The sequence below is a fragment of the Arvicanthis niloticus genome, chromosome 18, assembly GCF_011762505.2.
Source record: "Arvicanthis niloticus isolate mArvNil1 chromosome 18, mArvNil1.pat.X, whole genome shotgun sequence".
Lineage (NCBI taxonomy): Eukaryota > Metazoa > Chordata > Mammalia > Rodentia > Muridae > Arvicanthis > Arvicanthis niloticus.
Genome location: NC_047675.1, coordinates 50,528,705 through 50,552,631, shown reverse-complemented (window position 1 = coordinate 50,552,631; position 23,927 = coordinate 50,528,705). Strand labels below are relative to the sequence as shown.

The 23,927-nt window shown below is 50.5% G+C and overlaps 1 protein-coding gene across 2 annotated transcripts in view; it reads right to left on the bottom strand.

The window, feature by feature from the left end:
• Positions 1–359: 359 nt before the first annotated feature.
• Positions 360–23,927, bottom strand: part of Trim67 (tripartite motif containing 67) — a 42,293-nt gene continuing 18,725 nt past the window's right edge. Inside the window, exons 2-10 of one of the 2 annotated variants that reach the window (XM_034522619.2) lie at positions 20,348–20,443; positions 18,374–18,496; positions 16,964–17,074; positions 15,518–15,677; positions 12,655–12,800; positions 11,480–11,618; positions 10,255–10,558; positions 7,789–7,951; positions 360–6,989 (exon numbers count right to left, since the gene is read on the bottom strand). In XM_034522619.2, the coding sequence (XP_034378510.1) occupies positions 6,924–6,989; positions 7,789–7,951; positions 10,255–10,558; positions 11,480–11,618; positions 12,655–12,800; positions 15,518–15,677; positions 16,964–17,074; positions 18,374–18,496; positions 20,348–20,443 (1,308 nt within the window). In that variant the 3' untranslated portion in view covers positions 360–6,923. The remainder of the gene's footprint in view (positions 6,990–7,788; positions 7,952–10,254; positions 10,559–11,479; positions 11,619–12,654; positions 12,801–15,517; positions 15,678–16,963; positions 17,075–18,373; positions 18,497–20,347; positions 20,444–23,927) is intronic. The other variant, XM_034522620.2, reaches the window with a different exon arrangement.

Here is a 23,927-nt window from a genome sequence, read left to right as displayed (position 1 = left end):
TGTTTGTTTGTTTTGTTTTGTTTTGTTTTGTTTTTGAGACCGAGTTTCTCACTCTGTAGCTAAAGATGGCCTGGGTTTTACTAGATAGCTCAGGCTGGCCTCAAACTCACAGTGACCCTCTTCCTCAGCCTCCTGAGTGATAAAATTACAGGAATAAGCCACTGTGCTCAGCTTTTTATTGGGTCTTAATAACTCCCTTGTTGGGTCCTGCTTCCTTCCAAGACCACTCCTGGGAAATAAGCTCCAACCTTCCCTCCCTTGAGAGCTTGCCTCCCCCAAAACACAACCTACAGCCACCCCACCCCACCTACTAAGCCTCATTCACTAGTCTTAGGAACAATTGGACAGAAGAGAGCTACTTAAAGGTGGTACAGGCCTTTAATCCCAGCACTCACGAGGCCAAGGCAGACAGATCTCCATTGAGTTCAAAGTCAGTCTAGTGTACATAGGGGATTCCAGACCATCAAGGGTTACACAGTGAGTCCCTGTCTCAAAAAAGTAAAAATTTAAAATATCACAGCACAAGGAAGGACATCCCGGGCAGATGTAATGCTCCAGGCCACACCGCTGAAGGACATGTGTTATCCCTGATGCTCATCTTGGAATGCTTTCTCAGAGCTGTTCTGGAGCCCAGGTCAGGTCTTCATGGATTTATCTCTTGTTTCCAAGACTGGGTGTCACCATCTAGAACAGGCTGGTCTTGAGCCTGCTCAAGTAATGATATTACAAGTGTACCACTGTACCTGGCATAACCCTATCAGGACTCTTAGATATCCCCAGTCTTCTTGATTTCTGTAAAAATGAGTCTGTGATGAGAGAGCTGCCTCAGGTGGTAGCGCTTGCCATGGAAGCATAAGGACCTCCGTGTGAGCCATGGAGCCTACACGGAGAACAGGGTGCACTGAGGATTCCAACAGTGTGTAGACAGAGACAGGTAGAGTCCTGGGGCTTGTGGCCCAGCCAGTCTAGCTGGATTTTCAAGAGCAAGACCCATTCAAACAAACAAACAAACAAACCTGTCTCTTGGCCAGTGGTGGTGCATATCTTTGATCCCAGCTCTTGGGAGGCAGAGGCAGGCAGATCTCTGTGGGTTCCGGGCCAGCCTAGTCTACAGAGCAAGCTCCGAGACAGCCAATGCTATACAGAGAGACCCTGTCTTGGAAAAAAAATTTTTTAAAGGGACCCATCTCAAAAAAGAAAAGTGGACAGCATCAGAAGAACACTTGAGGTGACCTACAACTTCTACATATATGCACGTGCATGTGTACACACGCACACACAAACACACAAATATGCATTTTTAAATGGAACTATCATTTCACTGTGGAAAATGGTGCTTTGTAATTTGAAACTATATCTTTACTGTGAGTTTTAGGAGCTGACCAAGTAGTCTGCCAGGGTCAGTCTGTGGAAATTCAGAAGTGGCCCCTCACCAGAGACCACAGAGCACATCTGTCTTCCAGTTGTTGGCAGTGTCAAAAGAATTTATTTCAAATCTGTTTAAGAATGTGGTAAAACTCAAGTTTTCCAAAAAGTAATACAGGAAGTTCAACCAACCCCCAAGGACCAGAAAACACGGTGTTTGCAATTCAAAAAATACAAACGCTTGTGGATAGCTCTACAAAAATTAGAAAAAAATTACTTTCCTAATTACCACTGCCCACCCGCCCCTCCGCGTTTTCAGCGAGACATAAACAGCCACAGGACCAAGAGCTGCCATCAAATACCAACCACTGGGGGACAGAATCGATTCGGTAGGGAGAGTGGGGAGAGAAGGCAAGGAGAGGGCGGGAAAACGGGCCAAACAACAGTACACAGCTTTCTGTTTCTGTTAAATTCCTTCGCCAACATTGTACACACACCGTTCATGCTCAGTGCCGTGCAGTGCAAAGGCAGCGATTCTATATCATGCATTCACGTTTTCTGTTGCGTCTGCACCCCACTCTCCGCTGGCGCTGAGAAAGTGGGGTGCTTAGGAAGTCCAGTCTCCTGGGGCTTTGAGTTGGAAGGGCCACCACAGGCCACTCCTGTAGCTCCTGCAGCTTTCTCAGGGCCTGTGTAGCCTCTGCTCACAGCTGTGCCCAATGGTGCCCAGGGCCCCCCTCTAGCCCTCCGACTTTGGGACCTTTCACAGAGTTGAGCTGACGACTGAGCTCCCAGTGAGCATCACCACTCCAGGAAAACATGTCACCTAGATCTGGGTCCCAGCTTCTCCCACTGAGTTCAGCCCTGTTCATGGAGAAGGTAAGGCTCCCACCCTTCTTAACTTATGCCAGGAGATCCTGGCAGCAGTTGTCTAAAATTGACTTGTGACCAGCCATCCCCTCGAGGGCCTAGTTCAGCTGCGTGTGGTAACACTCTCAGGTGACTTCCAAAGCCATCCCCACTGTTGGAAAACAAAAGTCAAACGCCATAGCTAGGGGGATTCCTAGAGACCAGAGCTGAAGGAACAGGAGGCAAAGGGCTGGCTAACATGTGTTCTTGGCTCAGGGGAAACCACATGCAGATGACTTTAGCATTCAGGAGCAGGCTGCTGACAGGTTTGGACCATCCGAGGCCCTGGAACATTATTCTAACTAACCCAGGCTCTCCACTAATGAAGTGTACTTGCTGTGGTCACGAGGACTGTCTGAAATGCCAGGCAGAAATGTGAAAAATACTGCCCTGGTCACAGGAAGCTTGGGTGAAGATATCGTGCTGAGAGGACACTAACAATCACCCAGGCTAGACCTTATTGTTGAGACTGTTCTGTGATCCACGCAATACAGAAAGGAGGTAGGTTAGTATGACCAGTCCTCTTGCAGGTAGGGATACTGAGGCACAGAACAGTTAGGAGATTCATCCCACGCAGGCCATGAGCCAACACCAAAGCCAGCTTAAGAGGTAAGTGGTGAGAGATACTCTACACTCTGGTCTCTGGTCATACCTCAAGCCGCTTTCCCTCAGCTGTCAGGACCCCCTTCAGCCAGGAGCCCATACCAGACTGGCAGTTACAACCTGCTTTTCCTGGGGTACCAGAGTTCCCAGGAATAGTGTGGACTTTGAAAGTCTTTTAATGGTATATGTAAGAATTCTTTAACTCCTTGAGGGCCCCAAATCCATTAAAGATGTCCTTGTTCCTGACAGTAAACTTTGGCCAAGAAAAGGGAAGTTCTCCTTTGCAAGGATGGAGGTGGGGGTTGGCAGACATGTGAGCCCTGTGAAGACCTGTGAAGAATTCTTAGGTTGGGTTAACACTAGGCCAATGGCTTTGGGACAGACCTATGTGACGCAGGAAAGGGTACCCACCAACACTATGAATGTCAACATCCAATGAATCGGCACGATCCAGATCCAGGTCAGTCCCAAGGGGGTATCTGGATGCCTTGAGGTATTTGGGGTTGTCACACTAACTGGAGGTGCTCTTGGCATCTGGAAAGTGGAGACCAGGGGTGCTTAATGCTCTCCAGCACTCGGGCCCCAGAGAAAGCCCTGGGTTCATTCTCACAGTCCTGTGATGGTGTCCTTCTTTGAGATCCCCAAATGATTTATCCACCCCCTTCATCTCTGCAACAGGCCATAGGGACCGGTAACAGCCTAGTGAAAGGCAAACCCAGACCACCTGCATAGAGTGAATCATGTCTCAGTCAAGGAGCAAGCCTTTCACTCACAGAATGAAGGCTGACATGCTGCCTCTGGGGAAGGTACGGGCACGTGGTCACCGCACTCGGGTCCTGACCTGAGAGGGGTTAGGGCACCTTTAACAAAAGAAAGGGCTCGGTGAAGTGGGCAACCCCCCCACTCCCATCTCTCACAGGGCTTCCCATGTTTCAGGGCTCACTCTGCTATCAGCGTATTGCTTCCTGGCTCTGGATTCCTTTGGGCTACAGGGCAGCTAAGGACATTTTGGAACCACAGAGCACATAAAGATCTGAAGGTAACAGCCTGGATCACATAGAGTGTGAGACTGCCAAGGTTGGTACTATGTTCTCAGTCAGGACAGAGGAGGAAAAGCCTGCACTGAGGACGCGGCTGTCCTGGTGTGAGTTAAGAGGTGCTCTGTGGAGGGTGGGTACTTGTCAAGGACATTCATTCAGGAGGGATTGGCATTCACTGACCCACCCAGAGAATAGGCTCCAGAGCTGAGTTTCTTTCTTGCAGACATTTGACAGACTTACCCCGAGTTCCTCCACAGTGGCTCACCAAGGAAGGCCTTATACCGATATCATTTATATACAGCAGTGACACCTCAGTGCCAGCTGCTAAGGGCTCCATGTGATAGAACCCCATGATCCCTCCGCCACTCCACTCGGAATTCCAGGGCCTTGCCATTTGTCCTGATTGCCTCAAACCCCAAGCGTGAGGCACTACCCCACCCTGCTCTCCTCTTTGCATTCTTGTCCCTGAAAGGAGCCCTGTGCAGAAGGAAGGGGAGAGGCGGCAGGGGAGAGCTGTGCAGGGCTGGCACCAGCATATTGCTTCTGGGCTCTAGTGAGCAAAGGGAGACAGTTAGCCCTGCCCACTTACTCTGCTGGGGGGGGGGGGGGGAAGCTGGTCCTCTCTTGCTCAACTTCAGGGAACCTCTTTAAAAAGGTCACCTGAATTGGGTGTGGTGCTCACCTCTGTAATTCCAGTACTCAGGAGGCTGAGGCAGGAGGACGGCTGTGAGTTCAAGGCTAGCCTGAGCTGTATAGTGAATTCCAGGCCAGCCTGGGCTACAGTGTGAGACTTATGTCTCAAACAAAACAAGAAGAAAAAGGAGGAAGAGGGGATGGAGGAGGAAGAGGAGGAGGAGGAGGAAGAGGAGAGAAGGAGGGAGAAGGAAGAAAAGGAAGAGGAGGAGGACGGGGGAGGAGAGGGAAGAAAAGTGGTCTCCTGAAGAGCTGGTGGCTCAGTGGTAGAGCACTTTCCTGACATGTGCAAGGCCAAGGTTGGGTTCTCCAGCACCAAAACAAAATAAAACAAAAGTCACCTGGGATTATGGCCACCTTCTTATCTCCCCAAAGCCACCCACAGGTGCAGGTCTGCTCAAGCGACTCCTGCTCCCCAGGAAGGTGACTGGCCCAGACTCTGAGAGATCCCCAGTGGCCAGCCATTCTGACCTGTTCTTACTCCAGGGTTTCGGGTTTCTCTCTTCCACAAGACAACCAAATACCTGGACCACCACCACCACCCCTGACCATGGCTACCCTTGGCTTCCTGGGTCCAGGAAGGCAGAGGCTCCTCCATGTTCTTCCCTTTGAAGTACCTGTCTCTCCCTTCCAGAGCTGTGGCTGTGAACAGCGCTGTAGGAAGGGGACAACCGAAGCTGCTGGGCAATGGAAGATACGGTGGCCGGGTCCTGTAGCTGCTCTGAGGACTCTAGATGGAGCAGTGAGCCGGAGACCATTTAGCAGGAAGAGAGTCTAGAGAGGCCCTGCGCCATGAAGATGGCTCCAGGGGCCAGTGTGGAGGCTGCGCAGTGCTGAACGGCTCCTGTTGACATCGGAGTATTTGAGGAAACAAGGGAGGGGCCACGAGAAAGAATTTTGAGGTAGGACTGGCGGGTCTGTGCAGCCCAGTAGTGGGTACTTGGGAACCGGTGCAGGGCCTGAGCACAGAGTCTGAGGAGGAAGCACAGTTGGGGTCGGCGTGCAGGTACATCAGATAAAAACAGCCCAGCTGGCAGGCAAGTCATTTTTTCTGTGTAAAACGAAACGCCCGACGAAATGAATTTTTTCCAAGGGATTGAACAAGGTTGCTACCAGGCAGAGCTGGAGACTGCAGGAGACAGGAAGTGAGCACACAGGGCCTGAAGGCAGGATGACTCTGTGTGGGGCTCCCAGGCAAGGGCAGTGCTGTTGGGGAGAAGGAAGACTCAGCTGCTTCCCAGGGGAACCTGGCTCGTGTGGAAAGAGAAGTTGTAGGGTGTCGCCATCTAGTTTCAGCCTTTCTCTGGGGCCTCATCTGTCTCATCGTGACAGAGCAGCCCCTGTTACCACCAGGGGGCGCTTCTCAGGTTCTTGATGCTTCAAAGAGGGCATTGGGTGAAGCCATAAGGGCTCACTGCGATGCAAGGTCTTCCTGTGCTCAAGGCCTAGCCTAGGAAGGCAGTGCAGATATATGTCCGTCAATTTCTGTGGAAGCAGATTCTAGAAAAAATAACCACTGTGCAAAGATGTGTCATTGTCTTGGATTCCAGTGTTTCCGTTCATAACTAAGAACTGGATGAATAAAATGTAATTGTGTGTGTGTGTGTGTGTGTGTGTGTGTGTGTGTGAGAGAGAGAGAGAGAGAGAGAGAGAGAGAGAGAGAGAGAGAGAGAGAGAGAGCAAGCGACAGCACATGGGTAATAATACAGACCCTAAGGAAGCTTTTCTGAAGGGTCCTAGCAGATTATTAATGATTAATGTCCCTTCCGAATTAGTTCGCAGTATATTGAAAACTGTACATCCCAGAAGCTCGAGGTCAGTTTCTCCCTGCAGAGGTAACAAGCTGCCAGTCTGGGACTCCAGAAGGAGCAGAGTCCTAGCAATTGGTTGGTTACACGCAGGCATGGAGTAACATCACAGCGCCTATCCATCCTGGGATACCAGTCTCGAAGTCTGCCTTCTTCTCTTCCTCCAGGGAAAAAAACAAAAAACAAACAAACAACAACAATAATAAAAAAAACCTTAAGAGGAAAACAAAGTTTTCAAACATAAGCCGGAAACAAAAGATGTCCATCTGGAGCACGGTCTTGAGTGCACCCTAGGGGCCATAGCCCTGTAGCATGGAGGTGAAAGGCCACTCCTGACATAGGTGGCCACAGTATGGTCATGTGGCTCGCATCTCGTTCATTCTCAATTCCCCCTAGAAAGTATCTTCAGATGTCTGCTGGCTGCTGGCACCCAGGACTTTCTGTTATGCCCTGGTCCTCCGTGAGGTCCTCCATCGCGGCCAGCTAGGCAGCGGGAGCCACCAGGCTAGTTGCCTGATAGCTTTGGCCGTCCTAGGTTTGTTGGCACCTCCAGTCCTGTGTGCAGGGTGACCTGGAAAAGATGAAACCAGCAGGGGTTGGCTCGGTGGCAGAGAGCTTGCGCAGTATGCACGCCCCGCCCCCAACACAGGAGGAAGAGGCTTGAGACGGAGGAGATAGAGGCGCAGGAACAAAGGGCTGGAGAGCACGGAGGCAGCACCGCGAATAAGTGCGGGAGAACTCGAATAAGTGCGGGAGAACTCGTGCTGCAGATTTTCTTACTCATCTGTTCTCCCCACATTGCTAGGGCCCATGGCACCTTGTGCTTTCCTGCCTCATAACGGGAGCTACGGTGATGAGCAGCTGGGTTCCCTGCTTGGCTAGAGCCGCGGAGCCCAGCAGCAGAGAGGTTCTGCTTCTCGCAGTCTCTGCAGTCTCTGCCTGCTGCTGTCTCTTCCAACTCACACTGTGACCCTCAAATCTTCCTTTCAAGTAACCAACACTGGACTGTTGTGGGACCAGTTGCAGGGCAGTAGACGCATGACAGGTCCCTTGATAGCTCCAGGGACAGAAGGAATCTGTTAGAAGCAAAATCTGGCCCGTGTCAGGAGCGCCTGTGCCATCCATTCCCCTGGGACACTGAGATCTTGCTCTTTCTAGGAGCCCCGCGGAGCCCGTTTGCTCCAAGTGACCACGGGGGAAGTAAGTACGGTACTTAGGACCCCCAACCACAAACACACACGATGCCCAGAGGCTAGCAGGCAGACTGCCTATCTGATGAACGAGGTGGCCAGTTCTCATTACAGTACTCGTTGTTCAGGAAGCAGAGAAGTGGCCGGGTCTGGGCAGGGCAGCTGTGACTCTGTGGGTACCTGCACGTTTCGGTTGAGGCTGAGGGCAGGCATGAAGACCCCGTCCACGTGGCTGAAGGCCGTGGGACCCTGCTGTTGCCCGTTGATGAAGAAGGTCAGAGTGTGCTTGTTCAGGTCTAGCAGCACGCCCACAGTGGCCCCTTTGCATACACCGCCTTCGGTCCTGGGAAGATAAGCCAGGAAAACCTGTCACCACACCCAGATCATGGCGTGACAGTAACTCAGGACACCCCAGAGGATGTTGAGAACACCTTCATTCAAAACTAGCCTCCAAGTGTGTGTGCACATGTGTGCGTGTGTGTGTGTGTGTGTGTGTGTGTGTGTGCCACGAGAGTAGGCAGTCCTAAAGGGCCAAGGCTACTCATCCCCTTCTTATCACAGCATCTGAGACTTACACACCAGGGAATGGGATTATGGCTAAGTGGATGCCCCCTGAAACCACAGGGTACCGAGCAAGGGCACAGAAGAGACGTGGTCATCTTTCCATTTGTAGTCCTGTGATGATCCTGAGCCTGATGGAGCTGCAGATACCAAGGCCCAGAGACATTTGAAAGGACATGTCCCTTTAGTTCCCTTGCCCAGAACCATCCCAGGGAACTGACAGCGTGTGCTGGAGAGGCATGCAGAACTGGGAATCAGGTTCTCTGTCTCAGATAGCACTCCACGGGTGACCGCTCTAGTTTTTGGAATGCTTGACCAATGTCGGGACTGTGGCATTTCTGGGATGGTAAAAATCTGTCTTTGAGTGGGGAGGAGCCTTAAGTGAAGGACCTGGAAGACTGCCTTACACCTTCTGTGCCCTTCAGAGACTTTCCCTTCATTAACTAAGGGCTCCCTTGACATTACCTTGCTCAGCCTGGGAGGAAACTGAGTCCCTGCTTGGAATTTAGCCAGGGGCAGAGGTGAGAAGTGATCCTGACATAAATTTTTTAGTAGGACCTGGTGGGCGGACCAGAAGCATGCTGTTCCTGCCTTAGGGCCAGGTGAAAAAGCGTCCAACACACTGGGCAGTTGGTGCAATTCTAATGCCGGCCACCAGGTGGCAGTAGTAATAAGTCTGACCTGCCGGCTTTCTTATGAACCCGCCCCCTAGGATCAAGGTCAGTCTGGGAGCAGGGTCTGGCTTCTGAGGAAGCTTTTACACGCCCACCTCCTCCGAATTAGAGACACTGGAGGAGTGCAAACAGATGTAGCTCCTCCCTCTGCTGCCTTTTAGCCGTTGTGTTTCTTATGGTCCTTTATTGGGAAGCCAATGGGCTGGCTAGCAAGGGCTCCAGAGTATTTGGGGACTATGGCAGCTTCTGCCCTGGGTATTGAGGGGTTTCCACCATGGTGTCCTCCATTTGGGTCCCCTCTGAATCCCACAGTGCCTTTCATTCTCCCCATGTCTGAGTGAAGTCCTGCCTGTCTAACCCTGCCTCATAGCCTGCAACAGAAACAGGGCTTTTGTAAAACTTGAGAGCGCTCGGTATCCGCACATCCTACTGTAACAAGCACCCAGTGCATGCTTGAGGTTATTACTGCCGCCATCAGACTGTCTACGTACTGGGCTTGCTCAAACACACAGGCATGGAACTGGTAGGCCAGGGTGGTCTTGGACCCTTTGTGGGTAGAGGTGGAGAGAGGTCACCTGGTAGAATAAATCCATATCGCCTGGTCGGCCTGCATCATCTGGCTGACCTTATCACTTAGTCTGCAGTACCTGGCCAGATTATTTTACTTGGTTAACCTGCAGTGCCTGGTAAGTTCTATGGACCAGCTTGAGAGTCTAGCTGCTGCCCCTCCCATAATCCTTTGGAGCAGAGGACATTACCAGTGAGAAGACAGTGGTCAGGTAGGTCCTCAGGCAAGTTCCCGGCCAAACTAGACCTGGCTTTCCTGGGAGAGAAGCTGGGTTACTCATTGTAAACAAAGCAGTCAGAGCTGCTTGGAAGAGCAACAAGAACAGAGGAGCTCTGGGGGCAGAACAAGCCTGCTGGGGAGCCCAGTGAGGTCAGCTCCTTGAGACTGGGGTTCTTTACTCTCTCCCTGGGGGCAGTGCCAGGGTCATTCCAGGCAAACCAGCAGCTGTGCCAATGACTTCTGCTCCCTCTGTGGGAAACAAGCATCCTATTAGCTCTGTGCAGTGACTCGGGCTTAGCACGATGGTTGCAGGGAAAACTGGACCGAAACCAGTAAGAAAACCACAAATTAAGCTCTCAGCAGAAAGCCTCTGAGAGGCCAGTTGGGGCCCGGGGGGAGGGGAGTGGAGAGCTACCGCTCCGGAACTGCACCCCACCCCATCAAAGTACTTTCGGTTATGCCACAGGCAAATGGTTGACTTCTCCCAGTCTTTCTCTAACCTCCCTAGGCACTACAGAACAAAGTGCCTAGAAACCGCTCCTTTCCCAACATCTGGGGACAAGCAAAGGGTCTACAAGATGCTTGTCCCCACCCCTGAATCCGTGGAGGGCAGGGAGCACGCACCTGTTGGTGTGGGAGTTACAGTGCATGAACCAGCTGCGGTTGTTGTCCACGTACATGGCCCAGGCCTTGTCATCCTTGCCCAGCATCATGTCCTTGACCACACTGGCCCTGGCCACCCCGAAGGCTGGGTCCGGGTGGTTGTCATACCGGTCCACGTGCAGCTCCCAGTAGTGTACACCTTTGGAGAATGCAGCTGTGCCTAGCACCACCCGGTCATCGTAGCTGCTGCAGGTGGCTGTCTGGTTGTCATTAGATAAGATGATGTCCCGGTGGCCAGAGTTGGGGTCAAAAGTGAACCAGGCCACTGGAAAGGAAGAAGGTCAAAAGAGCAGGCTCAAGAATCTCTCCATTTCCTCCCCGCTTCTCCCCCCAACTTTCTCCCAACACAACCTAAATTTTTCTGTATAGCCAAGGAGACTGACAGACTTACTTCTATCAGAGTCGACTCATTGAGGCTGGTGGTCTATGTGGGATACACACGCACTCACACACTCACATGTACACAGTCATACTTTGTGCTGATTGGTGTTTGTCAACTTGACAGACATCTGGGAGGGGATCTAGATTCAGAAAATGCCTCTATAAGATTTGCCCATAGGCAAGTCTAGGAGGGAATTGTCCTGACTCATGATTGATTGGGGGGGGAGCAGTCCACTGTGGGCAGTGCCTCTCCTAGGCAGGTGGTGCTGAGTTCTATCAGAAAGCAGGCTGAGCAAGCAGTGAGGAGCAAGCCAGTGAGCAGCCCTCCATGGCCTCTGTTTCAGTTCCTGCCCTGACTTCTGTCGGTGATGTTGTGTGAGATAAGAGTTGTAAGATGAAATAAATCCTTTCCTCCCCAGGTTGATTTTGGTCATAGTCTTTGTCACAGCAATAGAAGCATTTCCCCACCCCCCCACCCACCCCCACCCCCGTTCTACAGTTTCCCTTCCATAGATCCAGGCTTGCTAAGGAGCACAGACAGACAGGCCGATTGGCCCCAGAGCCAGGTTCATTCCCTGGAGCTCTGACTCCTACTATCTCCTCCCCAAAAAAACAATCCTGGCACTGTTAGAAGTGACAGAGGAAGTGGCTATTCACACACCTAGTAAGCAGGAGATTGAAACACAAAGAGGAGACAAGAGGTGGCCAAGGACACAAATCTTAAGCACCATTGAATGGTGGTGCTAGCTTCTTCTCCCCCCCCCCTGCCCCTATCCCCAGGATGGCACTGCTGAGGAGTGCTCACCATCAGAGGTCTGCAGGACCACAGTCTTGCTGTAGGGCCCAACACCTGAGGAGTTGAAGGCTTTGACTCTGGCATTGTAGGTGCTGTTAAAGTGAAGCCCGTCAATGGTGCACAGCGTCTCCTTGCCAACGTACACTTCCTGAAAGAGCAAGGACAGTCACTCAGCCCCAGAGATTCCAGAAGTTCCCCTGAGGTACACATCAAGAGCAGAAGTGCCTTCACACCAACTGGAGGACCCGATGAGAGAAGTTCCAACCTGTGCTGCTTACCCTCCTGGGGCCTGGGCTTTGCACAGTCCTCTCGAATTGCTGGCCCCTCTGTCTCAGGGGTACCAGGAGGATGGGGCTGCAGGGGTGAAGCTATCCTAGGATGTTCCCTGAAAGTGCTCTGCCTCCACCATCAGATGGCCAGAAGCCAAGGGAACGCCTGCCATGCCTCCTGCCCCTGAGATCAGCACCTTCTGCTCTGTGACCCTGCCTCTGCTGGCTTCTGGTTCTCTAAGATAGTGAGCTTCCCTGCACTGGATCTTCATTTTCACTTTCTAGGGTTTTACTTCATTCCCCACTCACTTCCAGGCTCCCTCTGTCCTACTAAGTCCCAGTATGTATTGGCTTGTTCTAACAAGATGTTACTCTATAGCCCAGGCTGGCCTCAGACGCTTAGCCTCTCAGTGCTGGAATTCCAGGCAGGAGCCACCACACCTGTCTAGCGTCCCTTTTCGTGTGTCTTCTGGAACCAGCAGCTTGCCATGTTTTGGGAGAACCCAGAGACCACCTTCTACTGCAGAACCATGTGCTGCCAAGACAGGAAACCGGCCCAGCCACCCTGGTGTCAGAGCCAGAAAGCCAGATTTAAAAAAGAAACCCCAGCAAAGGATTGTGTGGGTTAAAGGTGACGTGAGAAAGCCCAGGAAAGAATTGTGTGGTAGGAAGGTGTGGTGTGGGCTAGCCTGTACAAAGAGTACACATGTAGGTGGTGCTCTCTCTGAGTTGCCAGCTCACACAGACTCTTCTCCCTCAGGCTGTGGCCACAACCACCGTTATCTCCCAAGGAAGTGCTATCTCCCAAGAGCCTAGGCTGGCAGACTCTTTTTGTCTTTGTAGTCAAGGTGCTCTCTTAGGACAGCAGCTCAGGCCTCTGTGGAAAGCAACCCTGACCGGCAACAGCTAGCTCACCCGGAACTGCCCTCCATCACCGTCATCTAGCTCCAGGATGTAGCCGTCAGCAGGGCTGTGGGTGAAGGGTGGAGTCCTCCAGGCCAGGGTGACGCTGTTGTTCCGGGTGCAGCACTTCTCCAGCTGCAGCAGGGGTACAGGTGGCACTGTGACAGGGATCACTCTGGTCAGCACACAGAAGCCCTCCTGCAGGCCCCAGGCCACCCCAAGCCATGCAAACCCTTGGGACCTGTGCCCCGAGGAAGTCCTCCTTTCCATCTTCCCACCAAGAGCCCTGAGGTTGGCCCCTGGGCCTTGTGGCACACCAAGTGACTTCAGCATGGTCCATACTGCCTGTGTACAGCCACTTGTGTGGGCTCAGATGGCAGATGGCAGGAAACCAAGTGAGAGTCAGCCTGTAACTCACACTTGATCTGGGAATGGAGGTGCTTGGCTCAGATTTATTGCCCCTCAAAGGCCAGTGTATATATAGTATTACTATAATGTTGTGGGTTCCTTCCCACCTTAGACCACTTATGTTCCTAGATGAAAGACACACACACACACACACACACACACACACACACACACACCCTTTATATTTTGATATGCCTTAAACAGCACAACAGCCGGGCAACTGCCTAAGCTCCATGCTGTTAGAATCTACCTCCTGCTGGTGATAACTCGGAGTTACTACTTACTAATTTCTATGTTTCGTCTTGGCTGCTCCTTACCCAGTTGAGCAGCCCTCTGGGCCCTGTTCTCTTGGCCGCCTTACATGGCGGCTCTGCTTCTCCCTTCTGTACGTTCTTATGCTTCCGTGGCCACTATCTTCTCTCCTCTGGCACAGGCTACTAAGGCATGGTGTCAACCTCTGCCATGAACACTCCTAAGGCATGGAGTCTCCTCTCTCCTCTTCCTCTGGGTCCCAAGACTGGGAACCCTAAATCATGCCTCTGTCTCTCCCCCACAGCTATTGGCTGCTGGCATCTTTATTTACCAATCAGAATTAACTGGGGGCAGGTTCCCAGAAGCTGCATGCAGACCCTCTCCCGCAAACAGTTTTGGGGGATCCTATTAGCATTAGAATATAAGCAGCTACATTTGCATGTTAAAGGCTTGTTCCTGCTACCTCACTACAGGGAGATGGTAAAGCCTTTAAGAGGTGGGGACTAATGGTCACATAGGTGGTGTGCACATGAAGGAGACGGTGAGACCCTGGCTGTTTCCTCTTTCTCCTTCCGTGAGGGGATGGGCTCTGCCATAACATCCTCACCAAAGCGGCAGGTCAATCACAGACTAACACCTCCAAAAATCTTTCATCTTGTATAAGTTGATCATCTCAGGTGTGACAGAAAGGTCACAGGAAGGGTGGAACAAAGTACACAGGGAGTTGGAACCTTGATGGTAGCTTTGCAAGGTCAGGGGACTAGACCATGGCACCAGGCATGACCTCAGAGGGCTGGGTAGCTAACCCATAGACTGAGGAATTGAATCCGGCATGCTCTGAGCTCACTAAAGCCAAACAGGAGAACCTATATACATCCCAGTTCTGCGTAGGCTCAAGAGGGTCTAAACAGAGACATGAGCCACTCTGATCTGATTTAGAAGGAAAACCAACCAAACCTTGGTCTATAAACCTGCAAGTCTCATCTTCACTCAGAATGAACATATTGTCTCTTCAGGGCTAGCTGATGCCCAGGAAGGTGAGTCTGTGTCAAGAGCATATAACTGCTTCAGCCTATCCCTCCCTCTACTTGGCTGAAGGAGACCCTTGCCACTGCTTATTCCTCCCACACCCTAAAATTAAGACCTATACCCCCAAGATTCTTGCCTCAGAGCCCCCAATTTCCAGGACTACCTTCCTCAGCCAAAGCCCCTCCCCCCACCCCCGCCAGGCACCTGCTCCATAGGATTGTGTTTCATTTACACCTGGGCAGGTAGAATTTTCAAACCTTGCCCAGGTGCAACTTGAATGGGAGTGAGTATCAGGATGGCCCTGAATTCAGCGACATGGTCATCCCCTCCCCCACTGCACTACCTGCCTTCCCTTCTGAATGAGCCCTGGGCATCTTGGGGAAGAGGGTGCCTAGGACAGGAGCTCAGGTCTGTCGGTTTGTCCATCCGTCCGTCCGTCCTAAGCTCTGGGATCAGCTAAGCTGTTGTTCGGGTATCACTGACCTTGGCTGTGGGTCCCTGTCAGCTCCCCGAACCCAGCTCCTACCGACCTCCACTTGTCCACCCTGCTTTTCCTGTTCTTGAAACAGAAGCTTGTTCCTGCCTTGGGGCCCTGGCAGCCCTGCCCTCTGCCACCTGCAAAGTTCTTCCCTGTAGCTTCTCTTGCCCTCTTCCCTTCATCATTTGCTTCCTTCCTCCTCCCTTCTGACCTCCCTCCTCCTCTTCCCTCTTCCCCTCTCCTCCTTTCTCTCCTCCCTGCCCTCCTCTTCTTCTCTCCTCCACCCCTCCTCCTCTCTCTCCCTCCTCTCCTCCCACCTTCTCTTCCCTCCTCCCATCCCCTCCTCTTTCTTTCTCTCCTTCCCCCTCCCCTCCCTCCTCCCCTACCTTTTCTTTTCTCCCTCCTCTTCCTCTCCATTACTTTTCTCCTTTCCCCTCTCTCCTTTTCTTCCTCCTCTTCCTCTTCTCCTCTTGCTCAGATTACAGGAGGATGCTACCCCTGTCCATTCTGCTTTCTTCCGTTGACCCTTGGTCTACAAAAGGCAGCTCGAGTTTAGCTGTCACTCACCTGTCCTGGTTAGGACGTAGGATCCTCATCCCTGCTTCTGCCATCCTGCGTGACTGGCCTCTGTCACCACCACCCAGTTGCCCTTAGCCTGTGTGGCCCTTGGGGAGGTAGCCCCACTAAATAGGTCCGATCATGGCTCACCCTTACATTTCATCTGGACAAAATCTAGCTGGTGGATGGCTTGCAGCAGTGGCTCGCTGTCCAGAGTCAGGTCAAATTCTGCAGATACTTTGGGCTCCAGGGCACCTTTGACCCACTGCTCCTGTGAGGTCTGCACGCGCTTGATCAGGGCATCTGAGATCTTAAAGGGAGCACAGACAGAAGGGTTGAGTCCACAGATGAAGAGCTGCCAGCCTTTGTGGGGAAGGGCTCAGCTTTGTCTATAGCTCAGTGAAGGGAAGAGGAGGTGGACTGAGCCTGGACCATCATCGAGCCATGACCAAGCTTAAGTGACCCCTGACCACTTAGACATGCTGTGTTGTCTCAGCCAGAGTTCACCCACACAGGCATGTTAGTGTGTGTGTGTGTGTGTGTTAGGGTTGGAAAGCTCTGTTATGAAGTCATGGTGTTTTTTCAGATATACAAACATATCTGTCATACATCTGTCTGGCCGAGCTTCTCACTTTGCAAAGTGAGACACACTAGCAATTTGTTCTGGCATGTGAAGGAAGAACTTCCCATGTCCCCAAGTTCTGAGGCCCATGTCTTCCTGCTGTGTCTCCTCCCAGCTATTCTGCAGCTTCCTCTGCGAGTCCCTGCCTTGCCTATGGCTCTGCCTTCCCTTGCTGCAAAATCCTGCTTCCAAGACCTTCACAGATGTCCCCAAAGAGCCAGGATGCTATGCATCTTCTGCTTCTTTTTCTCTTTCTCCTCTTCTTTTTCTTCTTAGACTTACCTTTTCTCTTATGTGTATGGATGCTTTGCCTGCACACATGTCTGTGTGCCAAGTATGTGCCTAGTGCCCAAGGAGATTAGACAAGAGCATGGATCCTTAACTCAGACTGGAGTTAAGGATCACTGGGTATCACCATGTGGATGCTAGGACCCAAACCCGGACCTTCTGCAAGGGCAACAAGTATTCTTAAATGCTAAGCCATCTCTTCAGCCCTCATGTGCTTTTCTGGAGAGTAAGTGATGGGGCCCATCACTTCTCCCACAGGTAGATAGACACATGTCATGTTTCTAGGAATGCATGTCCTCGAGTTAGCCTAAATGCTGGAGCAATGTCCCCAACAAGGCTGCACCCTCTCTGTGGGAGAGTGGATTCTGCCCCTCTCCTCTCTGTGCAGTCTTTCCAGCTCACTGACATGGACCGTTTTCCCACCACTGGGAAGAATACTGAAGCATGGCACTTAGTCCCCAGAGACTCTAAAAATGCCTGCCCACTTCTCCTTTATGTCTGATGCAGAATTAGGGTTTCTTCTAGGGAAGGTCAGAGCCATGATGACAGCCTAGGCATTCTGTCCTCACAGAGCAAAGGAGAAGCTAAAGGGGTTCAAGTCCTAACCAGGGAGGAACACAGCCTAGAGCACGAGCTGGTTCAGGGAGAGCAGACATGGTCTGTGATTGTCCCACAGGGATGCTCACCTGCAGGAACCCAGAGGGGTCATCCTCCTTGATCACCTCCAGGCAGTATTCCATCAGGCCCGTGGACTGGCGTAGCTTGAGAGTGCAGTGATTGATCTGGTCCCAAACCATCTGCAGTGGAGAGAGAGAGAGAGAGAGAGAGAGAGAGAGAGAGAGAGAGCCCACTTGTGAAAAAAAGCAGTCGGGTTATAGCTACGGGTTATAGCTACAGCTCTTGAGTGGGTGCCTGAGCTTGAAAGGGCAGTGTTGAGCCACCCCACCCTCAGCTGCCACTCTACTCTGCTCCTGCGTTTAATAGTCATCCCCTGGGGAATTACCAGGCCCACTTCCAGTACAGCAAAGCTTCCTGAGCTCTCTCTCTCTCTCTCAAGAATTTCTTCCCCTTCCCTTCCCCTCTCCCTCCGGCATAGCTGTCTTTAGACACCCCATAAGAGGGCATCATATCTCATTACAGATGGTTTTGAGCCACCATGTGGTTGCTGGGATTTGAACTCAGGACCTCTGCAAGAGCAGTCAGCGCTCTTAACTGCTGAGCCATCTCTCCAGCCCACAACCTTTTCTCTTTAAAGTGCTGCTTTATGAGCCAGGTGTGGTACTCAGGAAGGCTGGGATAAATATTGAGTTTCATAGTTTGCAGCCACCAAAGACTACATAGCAAGACCCTACCTCAGAAAAACAGATACATTAAAATAGTGTTTTCTGACATGGGGATGTAGCTCAGTTGGTAAAGTGCTTCTTCTAGCATGCCCGAAGCACCAAATAAACTGAAGCACAAACAGTAGGTATGTGCCTAGAATCCCAGCACTCAGGAGGTGGAAGCAGGAGTTTTAAGTTTCAGCTACATATCAAGTTTGAGCCAGCCTAGGCTACCTGTTTGAAGCCAGCAAGGGCAACCCTAGACCGTCTCCAAAAGAAAAAAAAAATAGTGTCTGCTAATTGAGTTAGATGCCTTTAGCACAGAGCTCCTTGGAACCACTTCAGAGCATTCTGAGCCTTTGCCCAAGCCAAGAACTTAATGCCAGATAAAAAACAGGACTCAATGTTCCTTGGCAGAAATGTGAAAATGTCCCTGTGGCAGTTCCTGGCCACACAGATTGCTGATTATGGGTGCATGAGATATCAGAGTCTGAAGACCTGAGCCAGGCCAGACTGTTTCTGTCACTGTCCCATGCATTAGGCAAGATGAGCAAAGATCCCCCAACCTCCCATCCTGCCAACAGACCCAGGAGTCCAGAGCAAATGGGAGAGGACAGGCTGATTTGTAGGCAGCAAAGGCAGCTGCAGGCTTTGGAGACTCCCCTGCCTCCTGAGTGTAACTGGACGGGCCAACTCACAGCTTAAGGCAGTGCAGTCCTCTGTTGGGTGCCAACAATATAATAGGGGTGGAGAAAGAGGTCGCCCGGTTCTCACCTTCAGCTTGTGCTCCCTCTCTTTGGTCACCTTGGTGAGCAGCTTGGCTTTCTGCCGAGTCAGGGCATCCACCAGGGCGTCACACTGAGCCACCAGGCAAGCTTCATAGTCCAGCCCGTTTTCCTAGGGAAGCAGAGGCTATGATGAGCAGGCGTCGGCCTCTGTGGTCCAGAGGAAACAGTGTGAATCATGACTGTGCAATAAAGAGGGCTCCATGAATCGTGGCACGTCTACATGGCGAGACATTCTGCAGTCTGTTCGTAAAACGCTTAACGCCATGGGAAAGAGATCATGAAAGATGAATAAAGAAGAAAAAACCTGGGTGAGGCCAGGCATGCCTGTCATCACAGCACCTGAGAACCTGAGGCAGGAGGATTGTGAGCTGAAGGCTAGCCCAGAGACCATGTCTCGAAAAAGGAGGGGGAGGAGAAAGAGGGAGAGAAAGAAAAACAACAGGACATAAGTTGTTCACAGAATGATCCCATATACAATGAGTGTGTGTATATGTGTGTGTACGTGCGTGTACGTGTGTGTGTGTGTGTGTGTGTGTGTGTGTGTGAGAGAGAGAGAGAGAGAGAGAGAGAGAGAGAGAGAGAGAGAGAGAAGCGTGGTCACCTCAGATGGAGGATGTTGGTGTGCTTCTCAGTTCTATCTTTCAGACTCTAAAATCTCTGTAACACACACTTTTGCATTTTGTAATTAGAAAAGGTAAATCAAACAAAGTAGTGTGAGTCTGTCTGTCTGTCACCTGCCTCTGTTTCTCTGTAACACACACTTTTGCATTTTGTAATCAGAAAAGGTAAATCAAACAAAGTAGTGTGAGTCTGTCTGTCTGTCTGTCTGTCTACCTGCCTCTGTTTCCAGGCCTCTAGAATCTGGGTAGATAATGGCTTCTGGCTATGAGCTAAATTGTGCCCTAGGATTGATTCTGAATCATAAGCCCCAGGACCACACAGTGTGGCTGTGTCTGAATCCGGAAGTTAAAATGAGGCCATCAGGGTGGCCCCAGTCCAACCTGACTGGTGTCCTTATAAGAAGAAAAAATCAGGACACAGACATGCACAGAGGGACAACCACACGAGGACACAGAGAACTGCCATCTGCCAGCCAAGCAGAGGCGCCTCGGGAGGAGCCAGCCGGCGACCTTGTGCCTGCAGCCTCTGAACTGAGTTCATTTCTGTTGCTGCCTCTGCTCCATCTCTGATCTCTTCGGGTGGCACTCAGAGAAAATGGATACATCTGTGTGCATGAAACTTAAGTGGTGTTTAAGCCTGTGACTTAAGACTGCCTGTGGGGATAGAGCAGGTGGGTATTACATGTCTATCATCTTAGCCCTTGAGAGGCTGAGGCAGGGGCATTGAGAATCTGAGGCCAGCTTGGGTTTCATAATGAGACCATATATACAATTTATATATATGTATATGTATGTATATGTATACACACACACACACACATACACACATCTATATGATGAGGAAAGGTACGAGAGGAATAGAATAAAGAAGAAAGGAATCAGGGCCCTCAGTCCTGTTCTCCAGCAAGGCCTAAATGCTCAGGGCCTCCCTCTGTGCAGGTGGATCCTCTATCTGTGCTCATGCTTGAACTCTCTCTCCCCCTTGCATACAGCTCACTGAAGCAAGACTCACTGATTTCTGTATGTTTGTCAGGCTCAGCATGGGGCATAGTATAGACATACAGAATACACATTTATTTAGGAAACGAGGTGTTTATATTTTTATTTGAATACACATCTATATTTTGATTTGAGTGCACAGGCGTGCCTAAGTACCAACAGCGTTACCTGAATGTAAACAGGCTGAGAGTGGCACCTTTAGCACCACAATTGTACCAACCAGACAGGTCAACCCTCTTAAAAAACTCATTGTGGATAATTGCTTGTCCTGAGACTTGCCCTCCTTCTCTCTGTGTTAGACAAACAGCCGCACTGTCTGTCTAGCATCAGACTTCACTGACCTGGATCTGCTGCAGTATGTTCTTGAGCTGAACCAGAAACTCCTTTGCCTCTTTGGCCTTATCTGAAACCCCATTTAAGGCCTGAGACAGCTGGGCCTGGAAAAGACACAAAGGAGACGTCAGTTAGTATGGAAGGCATGCCCCTGCATCAGTCAAGATAGCAAGACAGATCTGAGTTGTCCTCACTTAAAAAGTGGCCATGACTGACTCACAGGATAGACAATACGTGTTGCTTTCCTTTTGCTGTTGCTGTTGTTTACTTGAGGGACTGGGAGGAAAGCTGGGGACCTCATACATGCTAGGTAGATACTCTGTATCACTGAGCTGCGTGCCCTGACCAACAAGTATCTATTTCCCAGAAGACCTTGGTGAGTTACTCTAGTTTATTTCTATTGCCGTGGTAAAGTAACCCAACAATAAGCAGTTTATGGGAGAAAGCTTGCATTTGGCAATTTCATATTAACAGGTTACAGCTCAGAGAATAATAAATGCATGGATCCGTGCTCACTGGCTTCTGGCTAGCTTCTTCCTCTTTTATACAGTTCAGGACTACTTGTCTAGAAAATGATGCCGCCCCACAGTGGACTAGCTCTTCCCACATTACTTAGTTTGACAAAGCTACCACCACACACAGAGAGAGACACGACCAGAAGCCAACACAAGGTAAGCAATCCCTCCTTGAAAGACTGTCTTCCAGGGTGATACTAGGTGTGACAAGTTGATTCTTAAAACTAACCAGCACGTGAGTGTTGCTCTGTCAGCTGATCCCAAAGCGACATTAAAGACTACTTGAACTAATTATTTGAAACTAACAACCGGCCCCTGGCGGTTGCTGCACTCTGAACAAAAAGGCAAACAGGCCCTTGTCTGGCCAATCTGCTCTCTTCCTGTCACAGATCCATCTCCTATCAGTAGTACTGTAAATTTTTCAGACTCCAGTCAGACTCCAGCCACTACCTACATCCCACACAGCCGCCTTTTCTGTCACTGAGGACAGGACAATCTCCCAAACCAGGCCCACATGTTTGATTTAACTCAAGCCATATTTTTTCAAAGTAAAAATGTTGAACGTGGAACAAAACTGAACCAGAAAGGCTAGGACCTCTCCCTCTTCACACCCCCTCCCTTCCTATGTCAAGCTGGGGAATCAAATCTATCCCTTCCCTTCCTCTGTTTCTTTGTAACTGCTCAACCTAGAAGGCTCACCATCCCTGCTTCCCTCTGAGGGTGCCTGGGATGCCCAGCTGAGTTTCTATACACAACTGTGATACATTAGTATCCACTCAGGAATGAGCCAATGAGTGTATTGTTAGGCAGTCCAGATCTGCACAGAGGATCAGTCTCCAGAAACTTCCTTAGAAATACAATTGTCCTCTGTTCCACCCTAGAGAGACCCAAGGGAAGCCCAAGATTCTGGACCTAACCCTTCAGCAGCTTCTGCTGCTGTCTCAGACTTAACAGTCCCTGCAGCCGTGGCCTCAAGAAACCTCTTATAAAGCAACTTTGGAAGCAAATCTAGAGACACAGGGTAATGCACAGAAAGCAGAAGCACCTAGGGACAAGAGCTCAAGCCAAGGGAAGGTGTGGGCTGTGACCTTCTCAGAGAATTCTGGAAGCTGTCTTCAAGATATAAACCAAGCTGGGCATGGTGACCCATGCCTGTAATTCTAGTATTCAGTAGGATGAGACTGGAGGATCACAAGTTCAAGGCCAGCCTGGTCTTTATTGTGACACTCTGTCTCAGTAATAAATTCATTGAAACAAAACAAAGAAAAAAACAAACAAAACACCTGACTAGGGCTCTAGGCAGAACAACTTTGTTAAACATCCTAAACTAACCATCAATGAGATAAACGACTCTTTAGTTATTTAACTGAAACCAGCTACATCTGGCCTGGAAACTGCCACATTCTTCCTCACACTGTGTCCTTGTGAGCAGCCTTTCCAATGCCCAGTGTTCCTAAGACTAGTTACCCGTTGGGTCACTGCAAGGGTTTAGTGGTTAGGCAGCTGCAGGGAAGACTTTGAGGGAGACCAATTTTGAGTTTTGAGTGCGGATGTTTTGGAGGGCCACCATAGGAACCAAGACCCAAGAAAGAGCTTTACACCTGTAAGCCTACCACTCAGGAAGCTGAGACAGGAGAATAGCTGTGAGTTCAATGCTAGCCTGGGTTACATAATGAGTTCCAGGCAGCCTGGGTTACAGAATAAAACACACTCTCAATCAACCAATCAACCAAATAAACAAATAGAGACAACCAGCTTTGCCCTCTGTCTGATTTGCCCATGTGTATATCAAAGGATCTGTTGCTACCTGACATGGCTTCTTTTCTCCCTGTTCTGGGTTCTGGGTCTGGTTCTCCCTCCAGCCTGGTTGAGGGGACTCAGATCTCGGCAGTCCTTACTGTCAAGCTATCCTCCCGTATTGGCTTTTCCTGTGACTAAATTGTTTGGTCTGGAGAGATGGAGACCCTGCTTGTCTCATCTAATAAATATTTGGTGAACAGATGGTTTAGTTTTGCTTGGACAGCAGGTCAGGGAAGCTTCCAAATTGTACAGAGACCCAGCAGCGAGGAGCTGACCTCTGTAGCAGCTTTCTGGCCAGCATTAGTACTAAGATGGCCCTGAGTTCCACTTTTGACAGTGTGAAGGCGCTTACCCAAGGGCCCTCACTTGCCCTCAGACTGCTGAAAACATTACCAAGCACATATGCCCTGACAGGTGCTGATACCTTTAAGCAGTGGTCCTCAGCCTTCCTGAACACTGCAACCTTCTAATACAGTCCTCATGTGGTGGTGACCCCCCCACCATAATTCTTCATTGCTGCTTCATAGCTGTAAGTATGCTATTGCTATGATTATAGTGTAAATATCAGATATGCCTGATATCTGATATGCTATGGGGAGCAGACAGAAGGCGGTTATCATCCTTTCAGCCATCTTGAGTCATATACCCTGATAAGAGATGTGATTACAATAGCCTACAACAGCTGAGCACACTCTGATAACATCTTGGTTTAGATACCTTGGGTGTGTGAGATTAAAGGTGTGTGAGATTAAAGGTGTGTGACTTAAAGGTGTGACTTAAAGATCAGATTTAGAGACAAGACCTAAGGGCATGACTTAAAGGTGTGACCTAAAGGCACGGCTTAGAAGTGAGACATATAAAAGGCGAGAGGCAGACAGGAGAGTTCAGCATAATTAGGACAGTACAACAGAGAACAATTTGGAGTAACAGAGAATCAGACACTTCAAGGAGTACAACTAGGAACTAGGAACTCAAGACTTGGGACTTGGACTAGGAAGAGAGACTGAAGAATAAACGGGATTGAATCACACTCTGTCTGGTCTCCATTCTTCGAGTCCATCCTCACTCTCTCTCTTGCTGAACCCTGACCCGCAGACCAGAGCGGTAGCTTGGGCCGGGAAACAGTGGCCGCCAAGCGTGGAGTGAAAAGGGCCGCAACATTTTTGGCTGCCCAAAGAGAGGCTCCAGCTCAGGCCTCAACAATATGCTAGCCCTGTGAAAGTGTCACTTGACTCCAAAGGAGTTGAGATCCATGGTTTGAGAACTGCTGTTA